The sequence below is a fragment of the Argopecten irradians genome, chromosome 4 (assembly GCF_041381155.1).
Source record: "Argopecten irradians isolate NY chromosome 4, Ai_NY, whole genome shotgun sequence".
In the NCBI taxonomy this organism is placed as follows: Eukaryota; Metazoa; Mollusca; class Bivalvia; order Pectinida; family Pectinidae; genus Argopecten; species Argopecten irradians.
The window spans coordinates 15,110,463-15,129,993 of record NC_091137.1 but is presented as its reverse complement, the minus strand read 5'-3'; the positions used below and the strand labels follow the sequence as shown (position 1 = coordinate 15,129,993).

Here is a 19,531-nt window from a genome sequence, read left to right as displayed (position 1 = left end):
CGCATCGTCGCTGCGGAATTATAAATTCAAGATGGCGTTGAAGGAGGCAGTTCATAATCGTACGATTGTTTATTTACAGATTTTTCACTAAATCTGGCGGCTAATATCTTCTTCTTTAAGCATGCATAATTGGAATATCATATGCTAATCTTAAGTACTGTAAAATATTTCGTTTATATCCTGCTGTGGGTTTTAGATGATATTTATGTTATCGTGAGCCGAAACCATTATTGATTTTTTGGTCGACAGAGCGAGACTACAACAGTCTGTGTATGATCATAATGATAAGAAATGGGGATGTTTCGTTGTTTGCCGATTGTATAAATGGTTTAGCTCCTTCGTGTTCAAAACGTCCATCGTGTAATTTATAGTGATATAGCCTATCCACTACGGTTGATTTCAGAATGGGACATTTAATAGGCCTAGACCAAGGCCTATATTTAGGAAATGAATCAGAGTTGTTTCTGATGATGATCAATATTTTGATTTAGTGAGTTCAGGCCGAGTTTATTTACAATTTTCTTAATTAAATTATTATTAATTTAAAAGAAATTGCCATAACTGTTTTTTACCTTCACATAATATTATAATCATTGGAGAGTGATAAGTCTTCTTGCACTGACTCAGTCTAACCTATCAATAACAATTCCATTGAGCATTTTGTTCTAATTCAAGAATTGATGAATGAAGTGATAAAGACTGTGAAGAAAGAAGGAGAATGGAAAGTTCTGGTACTGGATTCACTCAGTACACGTATGGTATCATCATGCTGCAAAATGACAGAGGTTATGTCAGAAGGAATCACATGTAAGATATTGTTATTATTATCAACTTAATTTTACATTGATTATGTAACAAGTACATGTAATAGTATCAGTTTAAGTGCAGATACCTAAAATGCTACATTTATAACTTAAGTTCTGTTCACTTGAGTGAAACTATAATGAATGATATTATTATATCAAAGAATGAATATATGCATGTACCTAACTGTGGTAATAATTCATAATTCAGTAAGATGTAAGAATGTTTCTAAGCAATCAAGAAACATTTGAAATTTTAAAAAGATATAAAATCTATCTTGTTACCATATTTAAGTCTTTTTTTGGTATCAGAAGACTATAGCTAGTACTCTTGAGGTAACTTGTGTGATCAAAGCACGGAGCCTCATCAAATTCAATGCCTCTCTCTACAAGTCCCCTGACTTCCAACAATGCTGAATTCCTGCAAATTACCTGCGAAAATATTAATCTTAGTAACCAGCTGCAGGATTTCTTGTTATTATGTAAATGAAGGGGGGTGGAGGAGGTATCTAACATCCTGAGGATACTAGTTAGGTGAAGGTTCGGTGGAAGAATCCAAGGTGGATACAAAAAATATTCAACAGTGCCCCATAGACGATGTGAATATCAACTGGAAAATATATGTATATATTATAGTATCAAGGGTATGAACTATGCAGTAGAAAAAAACAACCATTTTTTTAAACTGTGATTTTTTTAATAAACAGGCTCTAGTCAGCAGTGATGTATATGTTACCTTAAAGAGAAATAATTTATCTTTCCAATGAGTGGTTGATGAACAAAATTAGCCAAGTATTGACCAAGTTATGGCCTGATGAATTGGGAAATTTACAAAAAATGTGCTAGGTGGACATTTCCCTGTCCACTCGAAATGTCGTCTCATCTTTATTGGGTACCTCAAAAAAACATTTTTGAATTTTATATGTAGGTGTCCCTAGAGCCTTTGTTTTGCATATTGCCTTTTGGGACCAATCGTTCAACAAGATGGCCAACAGGCAGCCATCTTAATTGGACTATCTTGGTTAAAGTTTGTTATAGCTATTTCTCAGAAAGTACTGAAGGGGATCGTTTTCAAATAACACATGTAGCTATGTTCCTCTTGAGCCCTAGTTGTGCATAATGACCTTTGGGCCCAATCTGTCAATAAGATGGCTGACCGGTTGCCATCTTGAATTTTGTAAGTTGAAGTTTGTTACCACTATTTCTCAGAAAGTACTCCAAGGATCTGCCTCAAATTCAATATGTAGGTTCTCCTTGAATCGTAGTTGCATGAGCTTTTTGCATTTTAGGACCAATCGGTCAACAAGATGGCCGATAGGCCGCCATCTTGGATTTTGATAGTTGAAGTTCGAAAAGTAGAGAAAAACTCTATCTGACAATTATCAGACCTATATCAATCTTTGGTGGACGCCAAGATCCCTCTGGAATCTCTTGTTTAACGAGCGTCTGTGATAGTACTCTTACTTGTCAAATGTCAAAATGTTGGTATTGTGTGTTTTTCAGTGGTAGAGGACCTACACAAGAGGCGAGAACCTCTCCCCTTAGAAGCTGTTTACCTCATCACACCCACAGAAAAGGTTTGTTTACATGTCGTCATGTCAATACAAAGTTTTTGTCAATGACAAATTAAACATTCAGAAATAAAGTCATTTTAAATGTTAAATCATTATATATTTTTTTATTTCATCCAACTTAAAAAAAAAGTTAGCAATCTACCTGAATGTGTAAAGCAGTCATCTCTGTCAAACAAATGATTATTGGTAAGAGGGTAGTATTCAGGCTTGATAGTCATTAAAATTGAATTGATTTCTTTTCCTACAGTCTGTACGAGCTTTAATGAATGAATTTCCTGGAACAAAGAACCAGTACAAATGTGCTCATGTTTTCTTTACTGAGGGTAAGTATATTGATACCTTCTTCATGGCCTATGTTAATTGCATTTCTTGGTTACTAGGATGTGTGCTAGCTTGTGACTAAAACATCTTATCTGGATCTGTCTGACTTGACAAAAGATGTGTTACTCTTAATTTTTGTAGAAAGAAGAATACAATGTTATATCATTAAAGTTCAGTATTTAAAAAAAATATTTACTTCCAGTGTAAAAATAAAACTTTGTAGATGTTCAAATATCAATTTTAGAAAATTCTTGAATGTCACATTTGTCGACTCGATAATGTTAAATTTGATACTAGATTTTCACTTAACTTGTTTTCCACAGTTTGTCCAGCAGGGCATCCAGTAGGATCAAAATCTCAAGAGTCAGTGACCCTTGGCTCTAAAATCCTGAGGGTCAAATCAAATTCCTGAGAGTCAAAATATTAATCTTTGATAGTCAATAATAATTTGCACCAAAATTCAGTTATATTTAGATATTTCTACACTCCACATTTTATTACCAATAACACTGATTATGTTTTATAAAGTAAATATGACTATTATGTTTCTATAGATAAGTAAAGAAAATGAAGAAAAATGAATTAATTAATATGTTATGTAACTAAAAATATTATTCAAATTTCACACTAATATATTATATTTAATTATTAAAATCCTGGAAAAATTAAAAGGCATTTTTTATCTGTTTATCATATATAAACTATTCAATCATAATTAAAAGCATTTTTTTTTATAAAAAAAATGATGATTTTTTTTTATAAACAAATAATGATGAGTAGTCTGTTTAATTATTCATAGTAAATACTGTTATTTTTTGTTTGAAATCAAAATGTTATTAATTCAGTAGTATTTCTAAATCGATCTTTTGAAAACAAATAAAATGTTTTAATTCATTTTAGGTTTTTTTACCACGTCAATCCTCTTTTCATATTTGCCGCCAAAAACAAATTAGAAATGGTAACAGGAACGATTTATGCTTCTCTTGCTCTATCGCTGATGGTTGGTGGATAATATACGTGTAGGGTTATTCAGGTTAACAACAAAATGGCTTCTACAGCATGTATCAAACTAGGTCTATTTACGATCTCAACTCTGTTGAATACCTTAATAGAAATAAGGTAACATTAATTTATTGAAATGGAAATCTTATATAGCTTTGATTTAAATGTGATCGTTGATAACAAAGTGGAGTTTTAGCGGACTGGAGGTAGGTACTCAGTGGAGGTGTGACTTCTTTACCTGTGCTCCAATTAGCAGATTACGGTCGGACTATGTCACAGTTGAGTGAATCTTTTAATTGGTGTTGGGTGTTCTACCAATGAGTGTCACTGACCCTTGCTAATATACACTTTATTCAGGGCTGGGCATCACATAATACACACAAACACAAGCCTGGTGGACAGTGGTGGTAAAGAAGTAAAAATTCACTACATGCAAAGCTCGTGCGTCAAAATACATTTTGCTGCGTCAATGACCCGAGGTCTCGGTTAATGGATGCCCTGTCCAGATTTCTAACTTTGATTCAATAAGGTTGGATTTGTTTCTAGATTTCACCCCTCTTTCTTCACAGCTTGTCCAGATGAAGTGTTTAATGAACTGAGTAAGTCGCCGTGTGCTAAGTTCATCAAATCCCTGAGAGAGATCAACATTGCATTTTTACCATATGAATCACAGGTATGTTTATTCTTGCCACATTTTAATTTAATTTTTGAAGCAGAACTCTTTAGCTTTTAAAAAAGCTTGATCAAGTATTTACATGTTGAGTTTTCAATTCTAGGTGTTCTCCCTGGATTCTGCGGAGAGTTTTCCATTTTTCTACAACCCAATCCTGAAGCAGGCTGGCCGTACTCTAAATCTGGAGCGATGTGCTGAACAGATAGCTACTCTGTGTGCCACACTTGGAGAGTACCCATCGGTCAGATACAGGAGGTATGTAGGCTCTTAGTTAGATAGTCACCTAAAGTCTGGTGATAAAAGTCTGGTTCTGGTGAGATACAGGATGTATGTAGGCTCTTAGTTAAATAGTCACATAAAATCTGGTGATAAAAGTATGGTTCTGGTGAGATACAGGATGTATGTAGGCTCTTAGTTAGATAGTCACATAAAATCTGGTGATAAAAGTCTGGTTCTGGTGAGATACAGGATGTATGTAGGCTCTTAGTTAAGAGGTGAATCTAGTCATCTTAAACTGTGTCACATATTAAACATTTACACCTAATTAAGGTTGTTTGCCTCAGTAAAGACAGAGTTACCTCCCCACATCTTAGAGAGTGACTGCATTAGAAAATTAGTCAAGTGTTTGCTAGTTTCATTCACTAACTTTTTAGAAATTATTTTATTTCATATTGATGACTCATATCATCTGCTGTACACTATAAATGATTCTTAAATTTCGACTGGTAAACATGCATATTTTGCCAATAGTATTTACAAAGTAAGAGATTGAACAGGACAATCTGGTACTTAATTTCTGTGTCCTCATCCGATAGCTGTACACTTCATAGTAGACTAAAACTAAGTTGACAAACCTGATGTCAAAGTGTGAATGTCAGCTATGTCACTCTTCTCTAATCCAATGATATTAAATAATGATGTTGAGAAACTTCTGACAGACAAAACAACTTAATGATTTAAAAGTGTCTTGTCTTGCTAAACTTTTAACATTCTCAGAGTAACTTCTATTTTTTCCGTTGTTTTGTTTAAACAGTGAATTTGACAAGAATGCAGAGTTTGCACAAATGGTACAACAGAAGCTGGATGCTTACAGGGCCGACGACCACACAATGGGAGAGGTAGGTTGTTATTGTTTCAGGTCGTAGATCACTTTTTGTGTAGAAGTGTCTTTGTATTTGTTGTACTGCCAGGAATGACAAATAGGCAATATTATAGGCAATCATTAATTCACTGTTAATTATGTAAATATAAACTGACAAAAGCTCTTGCTTAGATTAAACCGTTGCAAAGTATCATCTGTCCTGGAAGTAAGACAATGAAAATGCACCTGCTGCCTCAGTGCATAATTGTGAAACATGACTTAATTTGGGAATTTATCTTTTCTCTTCTTCATAAAGTCTCCCTAGCCTTGACACTGCTTTTGCTCCATGATGTAGGCTCTGGGTTCTCTCCCCTAGCCGAAATGCACCATAGTCTTTAGTGGTAGTTTCTGCTTCAGCAAAGTATCACTTGTTTAATTTTCAGGGACAATGATATCAAGGCATTATATTCACCTGTATCTGTACCTCACATCACAGATTTAAACTATGCTTTTCATAAATAAACCATGCTTCAACCAACGTTTAGTGTTACACCATGTTAAATCTGTTTTTTGTTACCAGGGACCACAGAAGGACCGGTCACAGTTACTGATCCTGGATAGAGGCTTTGATCCCATTACCCCACTCCTCCATGCTCTTACATTTCAAGCCATGGCCTATGATCTGCTGCCAATCACCAATGATGTTTACAAGTAAGTGTGACATGTATTTTACAACTACCATTTGTATATTTTTATATTTTTTAGTTGTATTTAACTCGACTGTAAGGAATTACTAACTAGTTAGTATTTGTGGTACAATTTCAGCTATAAATATTTGAGTCCTAATGTAGTTAATTTGATCATATATATAGGATCTTATGAGTATTACTTTCATATGAAATTTTACGAAATGAGTCTAAGTGATATATAATTTTACCCACAATGTTAGATAAATTGTTCATTATTGTGTTGATAGGTATGTAAGTACCAGTGGAAATGACATGAGTGACAAAGAATCACTTCTACATGAGAATGATGAACTATGGGTAGAGCTTCGCCATCAACATATTGCTGTTGTTTCACAGTAAGTAAAATCTCAGTCCCTTTTTAACTACCAAGACACAAAATAGAAAAAAACCCAATGAAGCCCTTTGTTATAGATGAAGCTAACCAAAGTTTCTCAACAAAAAAGATCTACTCAAAGGTGGCTTTTGACAAGCTTCTAGTTGCCTTATTCATCCCATGCTGTGTGCAGTTAAGAGAGCTCTACAGACAGATCTGAAGTGGGATTCAGTCACAAGCTCTTTATTATTGCCATGTTTTTGTTAAAGGGTTTGACAAATTTGATCTTGATTATAACTTCATTTCAGACAGGTAAATAAACAATTGAAACAGTTCAAACAGGAGAAACGACTGAAAGACTCGGAGGGTGGTAAGGCGAACATGAGAGATGTTTCACAAATGATTAAAAAGATGCCCCAGTACCAGAAGGAGCTGAGCAAGTACTCCACCCATCTACATCTGGCTGAGGATTGTATGAGGATCTACCAGAAACATGTAGACAAGCTTTGTAAAGTCGAACAGGTATGTAACGTTAGTTTTACAGTTTTCATTAACAATCAAAATTCTTTTCACACATCTGAATCTTCCCTTCAGTACATTCTTCATATTAGCAGAATCTCTGTTTTCCATACTGATCTCCAATTCCTTGGCCTTATATTTATTAGAATGTCACGGATTCAATCTTAACTTAGCAGCCTGCATTCAGAAAGTTGGGCAGGTGCACAGTGTCCTTGACTTTTGGTATGTAGATCTACTTATCAACAGTCAAAACATTGAACCAGTGAATAGTTTATTTGCAAGCTAGTTACAATGTTATAGCAATGATCAAGTGATAAGGGAAAAGAATACTTTATGTGTACATGATGCAAGTACTATTGATTAATTATAAGTATTTAAGAAAGAGTGTAGATGTAGCTTTATAAGGAGTACTTTACTACAGGACCTAGCAATGGGTACTGATGCTGAGGGAGAAAAGATCAAGGACCATATGAGGAACATTGTACCTATCCTCCTGGACCAGAACATAGCTGCCTACGACAAGATCCGCATCATCCTTCTCTATATCATCCACAAAGGAGGTACCCATCACAAATACTTGTCATTTATGAAATATTGGTCACATATCACAAATTCTTATAACAAAAGATGTACATTTATATTAAAAAAAATGAATTACATAATCATAAATGAATAACACATATCACAAATACTTATAACAAAAGATGTACATAATAAGATATCACAAATAATAATTATATATAAAAGAAATAGCATTTCATTATCACAAACACTAGTCACAAATACTTATCACACATTATTCAGAGTTTGTCACTTCAGTTTGTGGAGTGTAAAATGGTAAAGAAGCTGTGTTTGATTTATGTTGATATTTGTGATTATAGGAATATCAGAGGAGAACCTAGCCAAGCTTGGTCAACATGCACAGATCCCACCGGAGGAGACCTGTATCATCACTAACACTCAGCATCTCGGAGTTCCTATCATCCAGGATGTAAGTAAAAACATGACAGTTTCCATGGGAACCAGTCACCTTGCCCATGGCTGATAGTTGTTTCCCCTGTTGAGGCCAGCGGTCTGTACCATCCTGGCCTTGTCTATAGAGAGCCAAGTTTCTGTATTGTTGGTTGTGGTTATATAATCATATTATTGTAGTTATCCCATTATAAAATATGTAGGAAATATTTGGATGAAAATATTTTATAAAAATTTACCATTTGTGTAGTGTCTGACATGGCCTATTGCATTTAACTTCAAACAAACTACCAATTAACTAATATTTATATTGACATTTATCCGAATTTTTTTTTATTTTTTATTTTTTTAAACATTGGCTTTAGTTTTACAGATAATAATTATAAGAGAACCATATTTAAGATTGTTTTTTATTATAATGTACAGCGCCGTTGTGATTGCACCCCACACTCACAAAATGTTACACTGCTTTACGTGTTTACATGTGCAGAAGTATTACGTGGCATTGTTGAAAATTGGAGATTTGAATTTTTGAAATGTGACCACTTCCACATACGCTTCAATGCATATAATCATTTATCATCATTTAAATAACAGGTCATGACGATTATATTGCATTGTATTTGATTTTTATATTCCATTATATTACTAGTATGATTTTCTTTTATAGTGGAATGTATACTAATCCATTTGAAGGTTTGGGGAATAAGTTGTTTATACATTTATTTCTATACACTTTTTTTTGGTATAATCCACAACTTGATTGCATTTGTATATGTAAATGTTTTTGGTCTTGCTCTCTTCAATGAGAGACTTCCGATTTGTGTGAAACATCTTATTTTTATGATTGGATGCTGGACATGGGATATATTTCGTTGATTTACTTTCTTGATCCTTTGATAATTTTGCATGCAACAGGCAGCTGGTAACAAGTCCTTTAGCGTTGGACTACTAGAAGATGCTAGCTATGGCACTTTTCAGTCCATAGCACAGGTGAGACTATCTGCCTCTCTATCGGGAGCTGCTATTGGTCCATTTAATTTAAAACACGTCTTGCGATTGGTAAATGGTGACACAGCCAAAGCCAAGTCTGTTTCTTTTTTTTTTTTTTTTCAATCTATACCTTCTTGTCTGTTTTTTATCATCACATTGTTTTTTAATTACGTTTAGTCTGATGTAGCAGAGATGAGATTTGCTGGTAATGGGGTCTTGGTTTTCTGTGTAGTAGTGTTTTAACCGTAATACACTAATAATGATTTGTTATAGAACAGATACAACTAGCAGGCCAAATTGTATAGGTTTATACACCAGTTGTCTACGTAATAGTAAGGAATTCCAACTGCTTCATATCATGGAAACCTACATTAACTTTGAGGTAAAACATCAATTTCTCATTTGTCAAAGAAAATGAAAATTAAATTACTCAGTTTAGTTTTTACATTGTCAAAAGAGAAGAAATTAGGTTCACAGGTTTAATCCTATAGTTAGATAGTGACCCCCATGTCTTCTGTTATTTGGGATGGAATGTGCAACAGTTTCAGTATTAAAAGGATTTAAGCAAGGAGAGTAGACATTCAGGATGTTATTTGCTTTTTATTTACATGTCATGGTATTCCTTGTGACATAAATCTTCTATACTTATGACCTTAAGTGTCATAGCTGTCTTTTACTGTGATAGTAAACTCTGACTACAAGGACATTCAGATCAACCAGATCTAGGCATGAAGAACACCCAGTACTGTTGTGGCATCATATTGGTGTATGCTCCATGTATTATCTACATAGAGGTGTCACAGAAGAACATTATCTGGCAATAGGTACCATGAATTGCCAGTGGTACCATTCATGTACCGGTATTTGATAAAACCAAGGATTTTGTTTGGTGACAAGTTTATTTCAGGATCCTGTGTATATTTTACTAACCAAATTGTTGTGTTTTCACCATGTATCATTGTTAGAACTCTCTAGGTCCTCCATTATGTATCTATATAACCAACAATACAAACAAAATTCAGATCTCCAGTTACATCAACATGGCAGTTGTTTGTCGCGAAACTCCTCTCTGCTGTGTTCTCCTGGTTTTTGTGATGGTTTCCTCATTTTGTAGCTGTTTAGTTGTAGTGCCTGTATCCCCACCACCATAAGCTTTGTGAGTCTGGCCTAAACCTCACTCCATATCCCTGTTCCAATATCTAAACATTTGGTAAACTGTGATAAAATCACCAGCTGCATGTATGAATATGCTTGCTTTATAATTAAGCAATTGGAATCTTTACTGAAGTACATTACCAGGTGTAGCTTTCTGATGTCTGTGTACCTATCATATCTATACACATGTATCTATATATATATAAACTGGCCATAACTATAGTTTGTGACCGAGAATAACCTCTCTGGTAATACAGATATATGACTTGAGTTGTTAGAGCTGTGTTGGTGGTGATATAGAGTAGTAGACCCCCTAGCTAGGTTGGTACTTATAGAGTGTCTGTGTGCCTTGTCCCAGTGTTGTCTAACTTCTGTACATGATGTTGTAGTGTGATTACCTCCCTTAGTAGAAGCTCTTTTGTACTTAAGACATCAATTATCACAGCGCTAGTTCCAGCCTATGCTTTGCTGTCAGGTTTCTAAATTTAAACTTTAAATTGTTACTACAAACATTATGTTGTTTGTAAAGAAAGATGTTATTTTATTATTGTACACAGGTACCTGTATGAAAGGGAGGTAATTTGTAATTTTAGATCAAAAGTATGAATGACCACTGAGCCGGTATAATTTTACCATGGTAACTAGCAGTCGGTATTATTTTACTGTGGTAACTAGCAGTTAGTATAATTGTAATGTGAAAACTAGCGATCGGTATAATTTTACCATGGTAAGTAAACTAGCAGTCGGTATAATTTTACCATGGTAACTAGCAGTCGGTATAATTTTACCATGGTAACTAGCAGTCGGTATAATTTTACCGTGGTAACTAGCAGTTGGTATAATTTTACTGTGTACAGTATCTGTTTCTATTGTAATCAATATTTATTTGAAGAGAGAAAAAGTTTTTAGAAAAATAAAGCAGAGCAATTAAGTCTAGATCTGATCCAGCCTGGATATCTTACAAGGAAGTCAGCTATATGATAGTTTAATATTGTCAGCAGTATTCAGTAACACATCTCAGTGTACAGCGTACTTGTCCAACCATAGACATTTTATGTTTGATCTATCTTATCTTGGGGTGTTTCTGTCTATCCTCTTGGGAAGGGAGATAAATCTATATATTTCTGTCATGTTTACTCCCTATATTTAGAATCCATGTGCTGTTTTCCTTACATATAATGATGTTGATATTTGGTGGTTTGGGTACCATGGTTATTTGGAACTTTCAAGAATGGTTAACGGCTTTTTAGCACATCATTATTCGTAAAGGTTTGTCAAAATCACATCTATTTAAGAAAACATTCCCCTATTTCCTAACTACAAAGGTCACTGTTACTAAAATAGATTGTTTAAAAAAAAATTAGTTTCTAGATGATATCTTGAGAAAACATCAAGGGATTTTGATCAAATTTCACACAATGGTAGCATATAAGAAAATACAAATTGGGATTGAATTTGGGGTCAAAAGATCAACTATAAAGGTCACTGTTACTAAAAATAGATTGTTTCACAAATTTTAGTTTCCGAATGACAACTTGAGAACGCATTAACGGAATTTGTTCAAACTTCATACAATTATAAGAAGATAGGAGATAACATAGCTTGTGATTGAATTTGGGGTCAAAAGGTCAACTACAAAGGTCACTGTTACTAAAAATAGTTTGTTTCACAAATTTTTCGTTTCTGGACGATAACTTCAGAATACATCAACAGAATTTGTTCAAACTTCATACAATGACAGAATGACTAAGCAATAATAACTCGCCATAGATAAGAAAATGTAATCAATGACAGGGGATGTGTTTGCAACACTTACTGTAAGCTTGTTAATTGTACATTGATTGTGATATGTGGACCCAGTACACTATGTAATATATAGACCTGTCACCATTGTTCTGTTACCCTGTATATCAGGCCTAGTCAATAACAAAGAGTAAGTAAAGATGCATGGGAAGGCACTTTCAATGAAATGTGGCATGCTTGGTAATTATATTAAATAAATGTTGTATCTGATCTCTTAAACGTTTTCTCTGAAATATTGAAATGAACTTCTAAATCCTCTAAAATATTTTTATTTTGTCCCTATTTTCTATAATGAACATCTTTTTAGATGTTTTAACTCGTTGTTTCTGTAGTGTAAATTTCCAAGATTTTTTTAATGGACAATCAAACCTGAAAACCTTCACTCTCCACTATCTGTATGAAATGTTTATATCCTTTATGCATGCATTGGATTGAGAAAAAAAAATACACAAGTGAATATATTCCCACAAGTATCATTAGTTTATTTCACTGTTCTAGTCGATTCACCATAGTTTTTAAGTTATACTCAGAGAAATGTACTGGGTATATTTCCTTATACTTGTCAATCACCTGTGTTCTTTTTATCAGGAGAATGAAACATCTATCAGAAACATGCTGAAATCTGTTGGAGTAATTCCTATTAATGTTGATCTGTTTAAATACATACATGAAAGTGTTAAGACATTATGGACATTATGATATTGTACAGCTGAGATTATAACATATTGTGTATCTAGTATGTCGTTTATAGTTGATATTGTAATGTACACTATGTTTATTGAGCTTTATATTGGTATTCTAGTGGAGCTGTACTGATGTTGTTATGTGTTTGTACCTACAGGGCGGGAGGAAGAAGCCTTCTCAGCCATACCACTCCACAAACCGGCGCGAGAGGAACGAGAACACATACCAAGTGTCACGTTGGTCGCCCTTCATCAAGGACATCATGGAGGTAAGCCTTTAATGTACAATCTACTTACTACAGATAGACATTTGAATATTAATAGAGCTATAACACAAAAATCAGAGTGTACTCTATATAGTTGTCAAAATACAGTAATACCCAGTCACAAACTATGTAGAAGAATTACAATCCCGCAGTTCGATAAGAAAAAAATAATAAAGAAATGGCTTGGAGATTGTGACACATAATACCATATATGTATATATATTTATACAATGTATATATACATATATAACTTTGTTTTGGTTGTCGGAAATGAAACTTTCAAATGAGATATGGCAGACACATTCATGTTCGTTTTGGATTGTTGCATTCTACTCAACAAAATTTTTTATCACAACAATGGAAGTATTCTGGTTATGGAACATGCTACATATTATCTGATACTACAGCTCAGAATATTTTACACCCAGAATGCATCAGAAGAAGAGCTAGAAATAGGTAGTCATGAATAAGGTGAATAGGGGTCTTACAATACCTTGAATAAACAATCAGAATTTATTTTTACCCAGGATGCAACAGAGGAGAAACTTGATACCCGTGCCTTCCCATTCCTGTCCGGAGGAGTTCAAAGGTCAAGTGGAATGAGGAAGCCACCAATCAGGTAAGATCAACATGGCCTTAGAAATCTTAATGGTTTGAAGATTTAAAGGAACCAAAGTAGTTGTTGATTTGTAACACAATAGAAAAATGGAAAATGTAAGCTATTTCAATTTGAGTGTTAGAGGTTAGTTGCCAAAAAAGTGTTTATTTGTTATACAGGTACATTTGTAGATTTCACACTCCACAAGTGAACAAAACCATCTAATAAACTAGGGATCCAATCTTTTGAAAGAAAAATGTATCTGTTCTTTGAATGGCCAGACTTGATTGTATGATTACTTTCTTTTATAATTTTGTAAATAGCGAGTAAAGAGATCAAATTCTTTACAGTGCTCGGTATGGTCACTGGCACAAGGACAAGACTCAGGCGAGTTACAAGAGTGGACCGAGACTCATCATTTTCATCATGGGAGGCCTGTCTTACGCTGAGATGAGATGTGCCTACGAAGTCACTCAGGCGTGTAAAAACTGGGAGGTTCTGGTCGGTAAGTGTTCTACAAAGTCACTCAGGCGTGTAAAAACTGGGAGGTTCTGGTCGGTAAGTGTCTACCGTGGTGATTGTGAGTAGACATACAAGGCATCAAATCATTGTTTATTTTCAGAAGGGAAAAAAATACTTGAGGATAAATATACATTTGTAGACTAGTTCTTATCTTGACATTAAATAATGGTATATAATTAATAGTTTCAGTTGTCTTGAGTTAAAGGTGTTGTAGCTTGTTAGCAGGTTTAGAGTTTGTTCCATCCTTTTATTATAACAGTACTAATGTATATATGCTTGTTGTCTGTTTTAGGTTCAACACATATACTGACTCCCGAAGGTTTCCTTAGCGACCTGAAGACCCTAACGACGTAGACATTTCACAGATATAAGATGCAGACATATAAACAAATCTGGTTGACAATCAAGAATGTTTTGTAAAGATGTCACACCAAAAATAGCATAATTCAAAATGAGAAGGTATACAGATCATTAATTGTCTGCATTGTTACACAGTGTACCTGTGTATGTTTACATGTGTGCAGAGTTCTGGGCCTTGTTAACACCGACCAGTCTAATTGAGTACATGATATTTAAACTTTTTCCTTATTAATGCATGCTTTGAGCAGTGGTGTGTAGTAGTTGAATATAACACTTATTGTGAGTCAGTTTATTCCTATGTTAGCAGTGTATGGAGGATATATACTTACTCTAAGTAGTTATAGTCAGAATAGTACTAAAGAGCCTAGTCATGAATATGACGAATAAAAGAACATTTCCACAATGAGCTTGTCATTTAAATGTAGTTCACTAAACACCTTAATAGCTTAATTCAGATCAGTTTCTTAATTTTATAATTTATATTACAAATTTTATTTTCAGAGTATCATTGATAATGTAATAAATTGTAATAATCCATGCTAATGTGAATTTATATTTTTTTTTTTCTTATCAACAAAACCAAGCAGCGAGTGTATGGTCAATAATGATTTTGGTATTAGACATTTCATAGTTTAGATTAGGAAAGACAAGTTGTAAGAAAACTAGTGCTGAGAGTTTTATTTTTCAAAAGCTTTAAATGATATGTTTTGAAAAAATCCAGGTCATAATTTATGTGAGCGAGATGCCAACTTTGATAGAATTAGATGTCCCCTCTGATGTGTTCTGTAGGACACTGCTGTAGGGTTTTAGATGCCATTAGCTTCCAAAGACTATCACTTTGTTTTATTTATTGATGTGATATAGACTGCTTTTAAGTCGTGCGAGGGTACATGTTGATGTGTGATCACATGAGCGTATGTGTGGATGTGTGTTAGGAGTTTTGTGCTAGTTTGAATGTTTTGTTACCCGATTATTTGTTGTTAAGAGTAGATACCATGCTCGTTATTGATATTGGACCTTGAAAGATTACAGAATTATCCTTTTTTACACAATGTGGATCATGTGTTGGACCAGTATACTAGATGTTGTTTGATGTAGTGCTATATATGGTTGATAAACCATACTTTTGGGGCAAAGAGCACCGCTGTTGACACTTGTATATAGTTTCTGTAAATGTAGTCTTTCAAAAATATACCCTGTAAAACGTCTCATGTTGAACAATATGACAAGAATCATACTAGTAATTGAGTCTTAAGCTTACTTATAGTGTCCATATGTAGGATACCTTTTAGCTGTCTAAATACATCTTCAGAAGTTATTCTGTTGAAAGTACATTTCATTTGTTTAAAATTCAGTATACTATTAGATTTGTCTTGTTCATAAAATGCACAAGAATCATTGTTGTGATTGAAATAGTGGAAATTTGTAAGTAATCATTCCGAGTGTTAAAGTTTCACTAAAGTGAACTTAACACACAATCATATGTGAGCGCTTTGAGTACGCAGACACTTTTTAAAAGATGGATTATTTGTGTGCATCTTTTGTTATATTTAGGAAAACTAATTTTGGATATGATCTTTTATCTACGACAGATATTTGCATAAATGTTCAATCATTCTTGTCGTTTTACATTAAGGAGTTATCTGCCAAATAATGTGTTTGTGTTGATATAGCCATACCGGTAGTACATTGTAGTTTATATATATTCATGCTTTTATTTATCTGAACAAAAGCCTTTGTTTTATGTCATCAATTTACAGTGAAGAACATCTTAAAGAATATTGTTACAAATCATTACTGAAAGAGACCTATCAAAATGCTATCATTGAAAGAAGTAAAAGTGAGCATTTCTTGGGATTATACCTAATCTTTAGTTGTCCGTTTTGCTGCCTGATTCACTTGAGTTGAAGGAGTTTTAAAAATACCCTGGTAATGATCTATAGTATCGGTTTACCAGGGGGATTTTACCTCCTATATAGAAATATATGTACTATTTATTGCATGTTGTATTAAGACATGTAGTTGTTTATCACTTTGTTGATGTATTGTAAATGTCGCTGTTCTTATAAGATAATGTATTACCCCTTTAATAGGGAACTGGAGGACTCCATGATATGACTAATTATCTGTACATTAATCATGTTTGTGTGTGGAGAACTGGTAGACCATCTAGTATGGTTAACTGTGTTTATTCCATATTTTGTAAGAATTGTTCAGTGTTGTCTAGATTTCCAAGAACAAAATGAAGAAAACAAAAATAATCAATGATAGTGGAGTATGCATTTATCTTTTTATTGATATTCTAAAAACTTAATATCAACGTCTGTTCTTTCCCATATCCTGTCCTCCCTATTCATTACCAGATTACTTTTCCAATGACCATGTAGATAAATGATGTGAAGATATAATGTGCAATAATTTATGTGAAATACTGCCTACACAAACCTTGTAGACTTCTCTTGTTTATCCAAGTCTGGAATATTGAATCTATTTACGATACAATATTACACCCAATACGGTAAAACATCTTTTTCATGTCACATTCTTAAAAAGATCAGATGTGATATAATATATTATCCTTCTGCCCTTCATATTGTATTTGGAATTACAAAATTCATCTGACAATCTCTACAATGTGTTTTGATTGAAGGGTACTTGATAAATGACCTTGTCCGTAAAGGGCAAAGACGTGGGACCCATTGTTCCTTCTGTACTGGTGAATAAGCGAAGATCAGAGCAATTAAAACAACATTGTTAATTTTCAAAGGAAATGAACAATAGGGCTCTGTAACTGATATAAATGAAATGTACAGAACTGAGACTCAAAAATCTGTTTTATATTGGATTAAATAGGTATCAAGATGACAAATGAATGCCCTGTTGGCTCCTTGTTTCAATAATAATAAAAAATACCGCAAGCCAGTTGAGTGGTTATCTTCTTGTTTCGTCACCCCGCAAAGGGGCATGTGTTCCCCAGAGTTACCCCCATATACAATGTGTATCAGATTTAAGTGTGCAGTACTTCTCACTTATTTTCATGCTAAGGTCTGTAGTAAAATTTGTTAGTGTTTTTTCATGTATTAAAATATATGTCCTGTGATGTGATAAGCTAATTTGTTAATGATTATGCAAATGTTGCTTCATAACATTCTATTTCAGTCGTTACCTATGTCGATCAAACTTATTTCTGTTTCTCAGATTAAATGTGAAATTTAAATGTCCTGATTTGTTTTGTTTTTTGAGATGTGTTTGTATATTTATGTAGTTTCCTCCGTTTACTTATCGGAGAACATAATGGAAGTGCAGTAGAATGAATATACAATATATGTACCTGACCTGCTTTAGCTTTCTAAAGACGGCACCATTTTCTGTCTAGAAGTCTTTAGAGCTACAATAGTGCAGTTGTTGCAGCAGTACACTGATTTCGCAAACTTTTAAGTTGGGATAGTGTTTAATCTGTATTTTGATGCTGGCACTCTGTACATAAAGTGACAAGACTTTTTGTCCAGATATTATGTAGCAAAATCAACTGGAACCAAAGGGAATCCACCATGATGGCATATTTGGAGGAAAATTTGAATAACAATCTCCCAAAACATACACACACTCACTCACACACACAATTCTTTGCAGCCAGGAGATGCCGTCATTTCAAAGGACTCGGATAAATACTTTCAGAATAAAATGAAACTGTATCATGGGCCTAAGACAGCCATAAAGTCCTAAGATTCTAATCTCTACAATAGTCCATTATCTGACTTTTGCTCACTAGGTCTCTACCTCTTTACTGCGGTGGTCGAGTGTCTGCAGAAGTTCTTCTTTTAGGTCTCCACCCCAGGTGGTCAAGAGTCTGCCATTCTTATATTAGGTCTCCACCTCTGGACCGCAGTGGTCGAGTGTCTGCCATTCTTCTGTTAGGTCTCCACCTCTGGACCGCGGTGGTCGAGTGTTCGCCATTCTTCCATTAGGCTTTCACTTCTGAACCGCAGTGATCGAGTGTCTAACATTTCACCACTAGGTCTCCACCTCTGGACCGCAGTGGTCAGGAGTCTGACATTCTTCCATTAAGTACCCCTCTTTGGATTGAGGTGGTCTAGTCTGACATTTTCGGATTAGGTTTCTACCTCTGGACGGTAGTGGTCAAGTTTCTAACATTTTCCATTATGTCTCCATCTCTGGACCGGGGTGGTCGAGTATCTGCTATTCTTCCATTAGGTCTACACCTCTGGACTGCGGTAGTCGAGTATCTGCCATTCCTCCATAAGCTCCCCACCTCTGGACCGCAGAGGTATTGTGTCTGACATTTTTCCATTTGGTACCCACCTTTGACCGCGGTGATCGAGTGTCTGCCATTCTTCTATAAGGTCTCAACCTCTGGACCGCGATGGTCGCGTGTCTACCATTCTTCCATTAGGTCTCCAACTATGGACCACCGTAGTTGAGTGTTTTCCGTTCTTCTATGAGGACGCCACCTCCGAACCGCGGATATCGAGTGTCTGCCGTTTTTCTATTAGGTCTCCTCCTCTGGACCGCGATGGTCGCGTGTCTACCATTCTTCCATTACGTCTCCACCTCTGGACCGGGGTAATCGAGTGTCTGCCATTCTTCTATTAGGTCTCCTCTGGACAGAGGTAGTCGAGTGTCTGCCATTCTTGCTTTAGGTCTCCACCTCTGGACCGTGGTTGCGAGTTTCTAACATTTCCTACTATATCCAACCTCTGGACCGCGATGGTCGCGTGTCTACCATTCTTCCATTACGTCTCCATCTCCGGACCGAGGTGGTCAATTGTCTGCCACTCTTCTATTAGGTCTCCACCTCTGGACCGTGGTAGTCGAGTGTCTTCCATTCTTGCTTTAGGTCTCCACCTCTGGACCGTGGTTGTCGAGTTTCTAACATTTCCTACTATATCCAACCTCTGGACTGCGGTGGTCAAGTATCTGCCATTCTTCCATGAGGTCTTCACTTCTGGTAGTCGAGTTTCTAGCATTTCCCCACTATGTCTCCACCTCTGAAACCGGTGAGCAAGTATCTGCTGTTCTTCTATTATGCCTCCACCTTTGAACAGCGGTGATCGAGTGTCTGCCATTCTTCTATGAGGACTCCACCGCGGTGGTCAAATGTCTGTCGTTCTTCTATTAGGTCT

The 19,531-nt window shown here is 35.0% G+C and overlaps 1 protein-coding gene across 2 annotated transcripts; it reads left to right on the top strand.

Annotated features, from left to right (window-relative positions):
- Positions 1–27: 27 nt before the first annotated feature.
- LOC138320715 (syntaxin-binding protein 1-like) lies at positions 28–17,608 on the top strand. 2 transcript variants are annotated; one of them, XM_069263885.1, is made up of 17 exons: positions 28–59; positions 676–807; positions 2,307–2,380; positions 2,625–2,700; positions 4,270–4,373; positions 4,477–4,628; positions 5,407–5,491; positions 6,035–6,165; positions 6,431–6,538; positions 6,825–7,038; positions 7,457–7,595; positions 7,917–8,026; positions 8,926–9,000; positions 12,800–12,910; positions 13,435–13,526; positions 13,856–14,010; positions 14,320–17,608. In XM_069263885.1, exons 1-17 carry the CDS (start codon positions 32–34, stop codon positions 14,379–14,381), a joined length of 1,848 nt encoding a protein of 615 aa, XP_069119986.1. In that variant the 5' UTR covers positions 28–31; the 3' UTR covers positions 14,382–17,608. The 2 variants fall into 2 exon arrangements, with proteins under 2 accessions (XP_069119986.1, XP_069119987.1); XM_069263886.1 differs by lacking the exon at positions 8,926–9,000.
- The last annotated feature ends 1,923 nt before the right edge of the window (positions 17,609–19,531 follow it).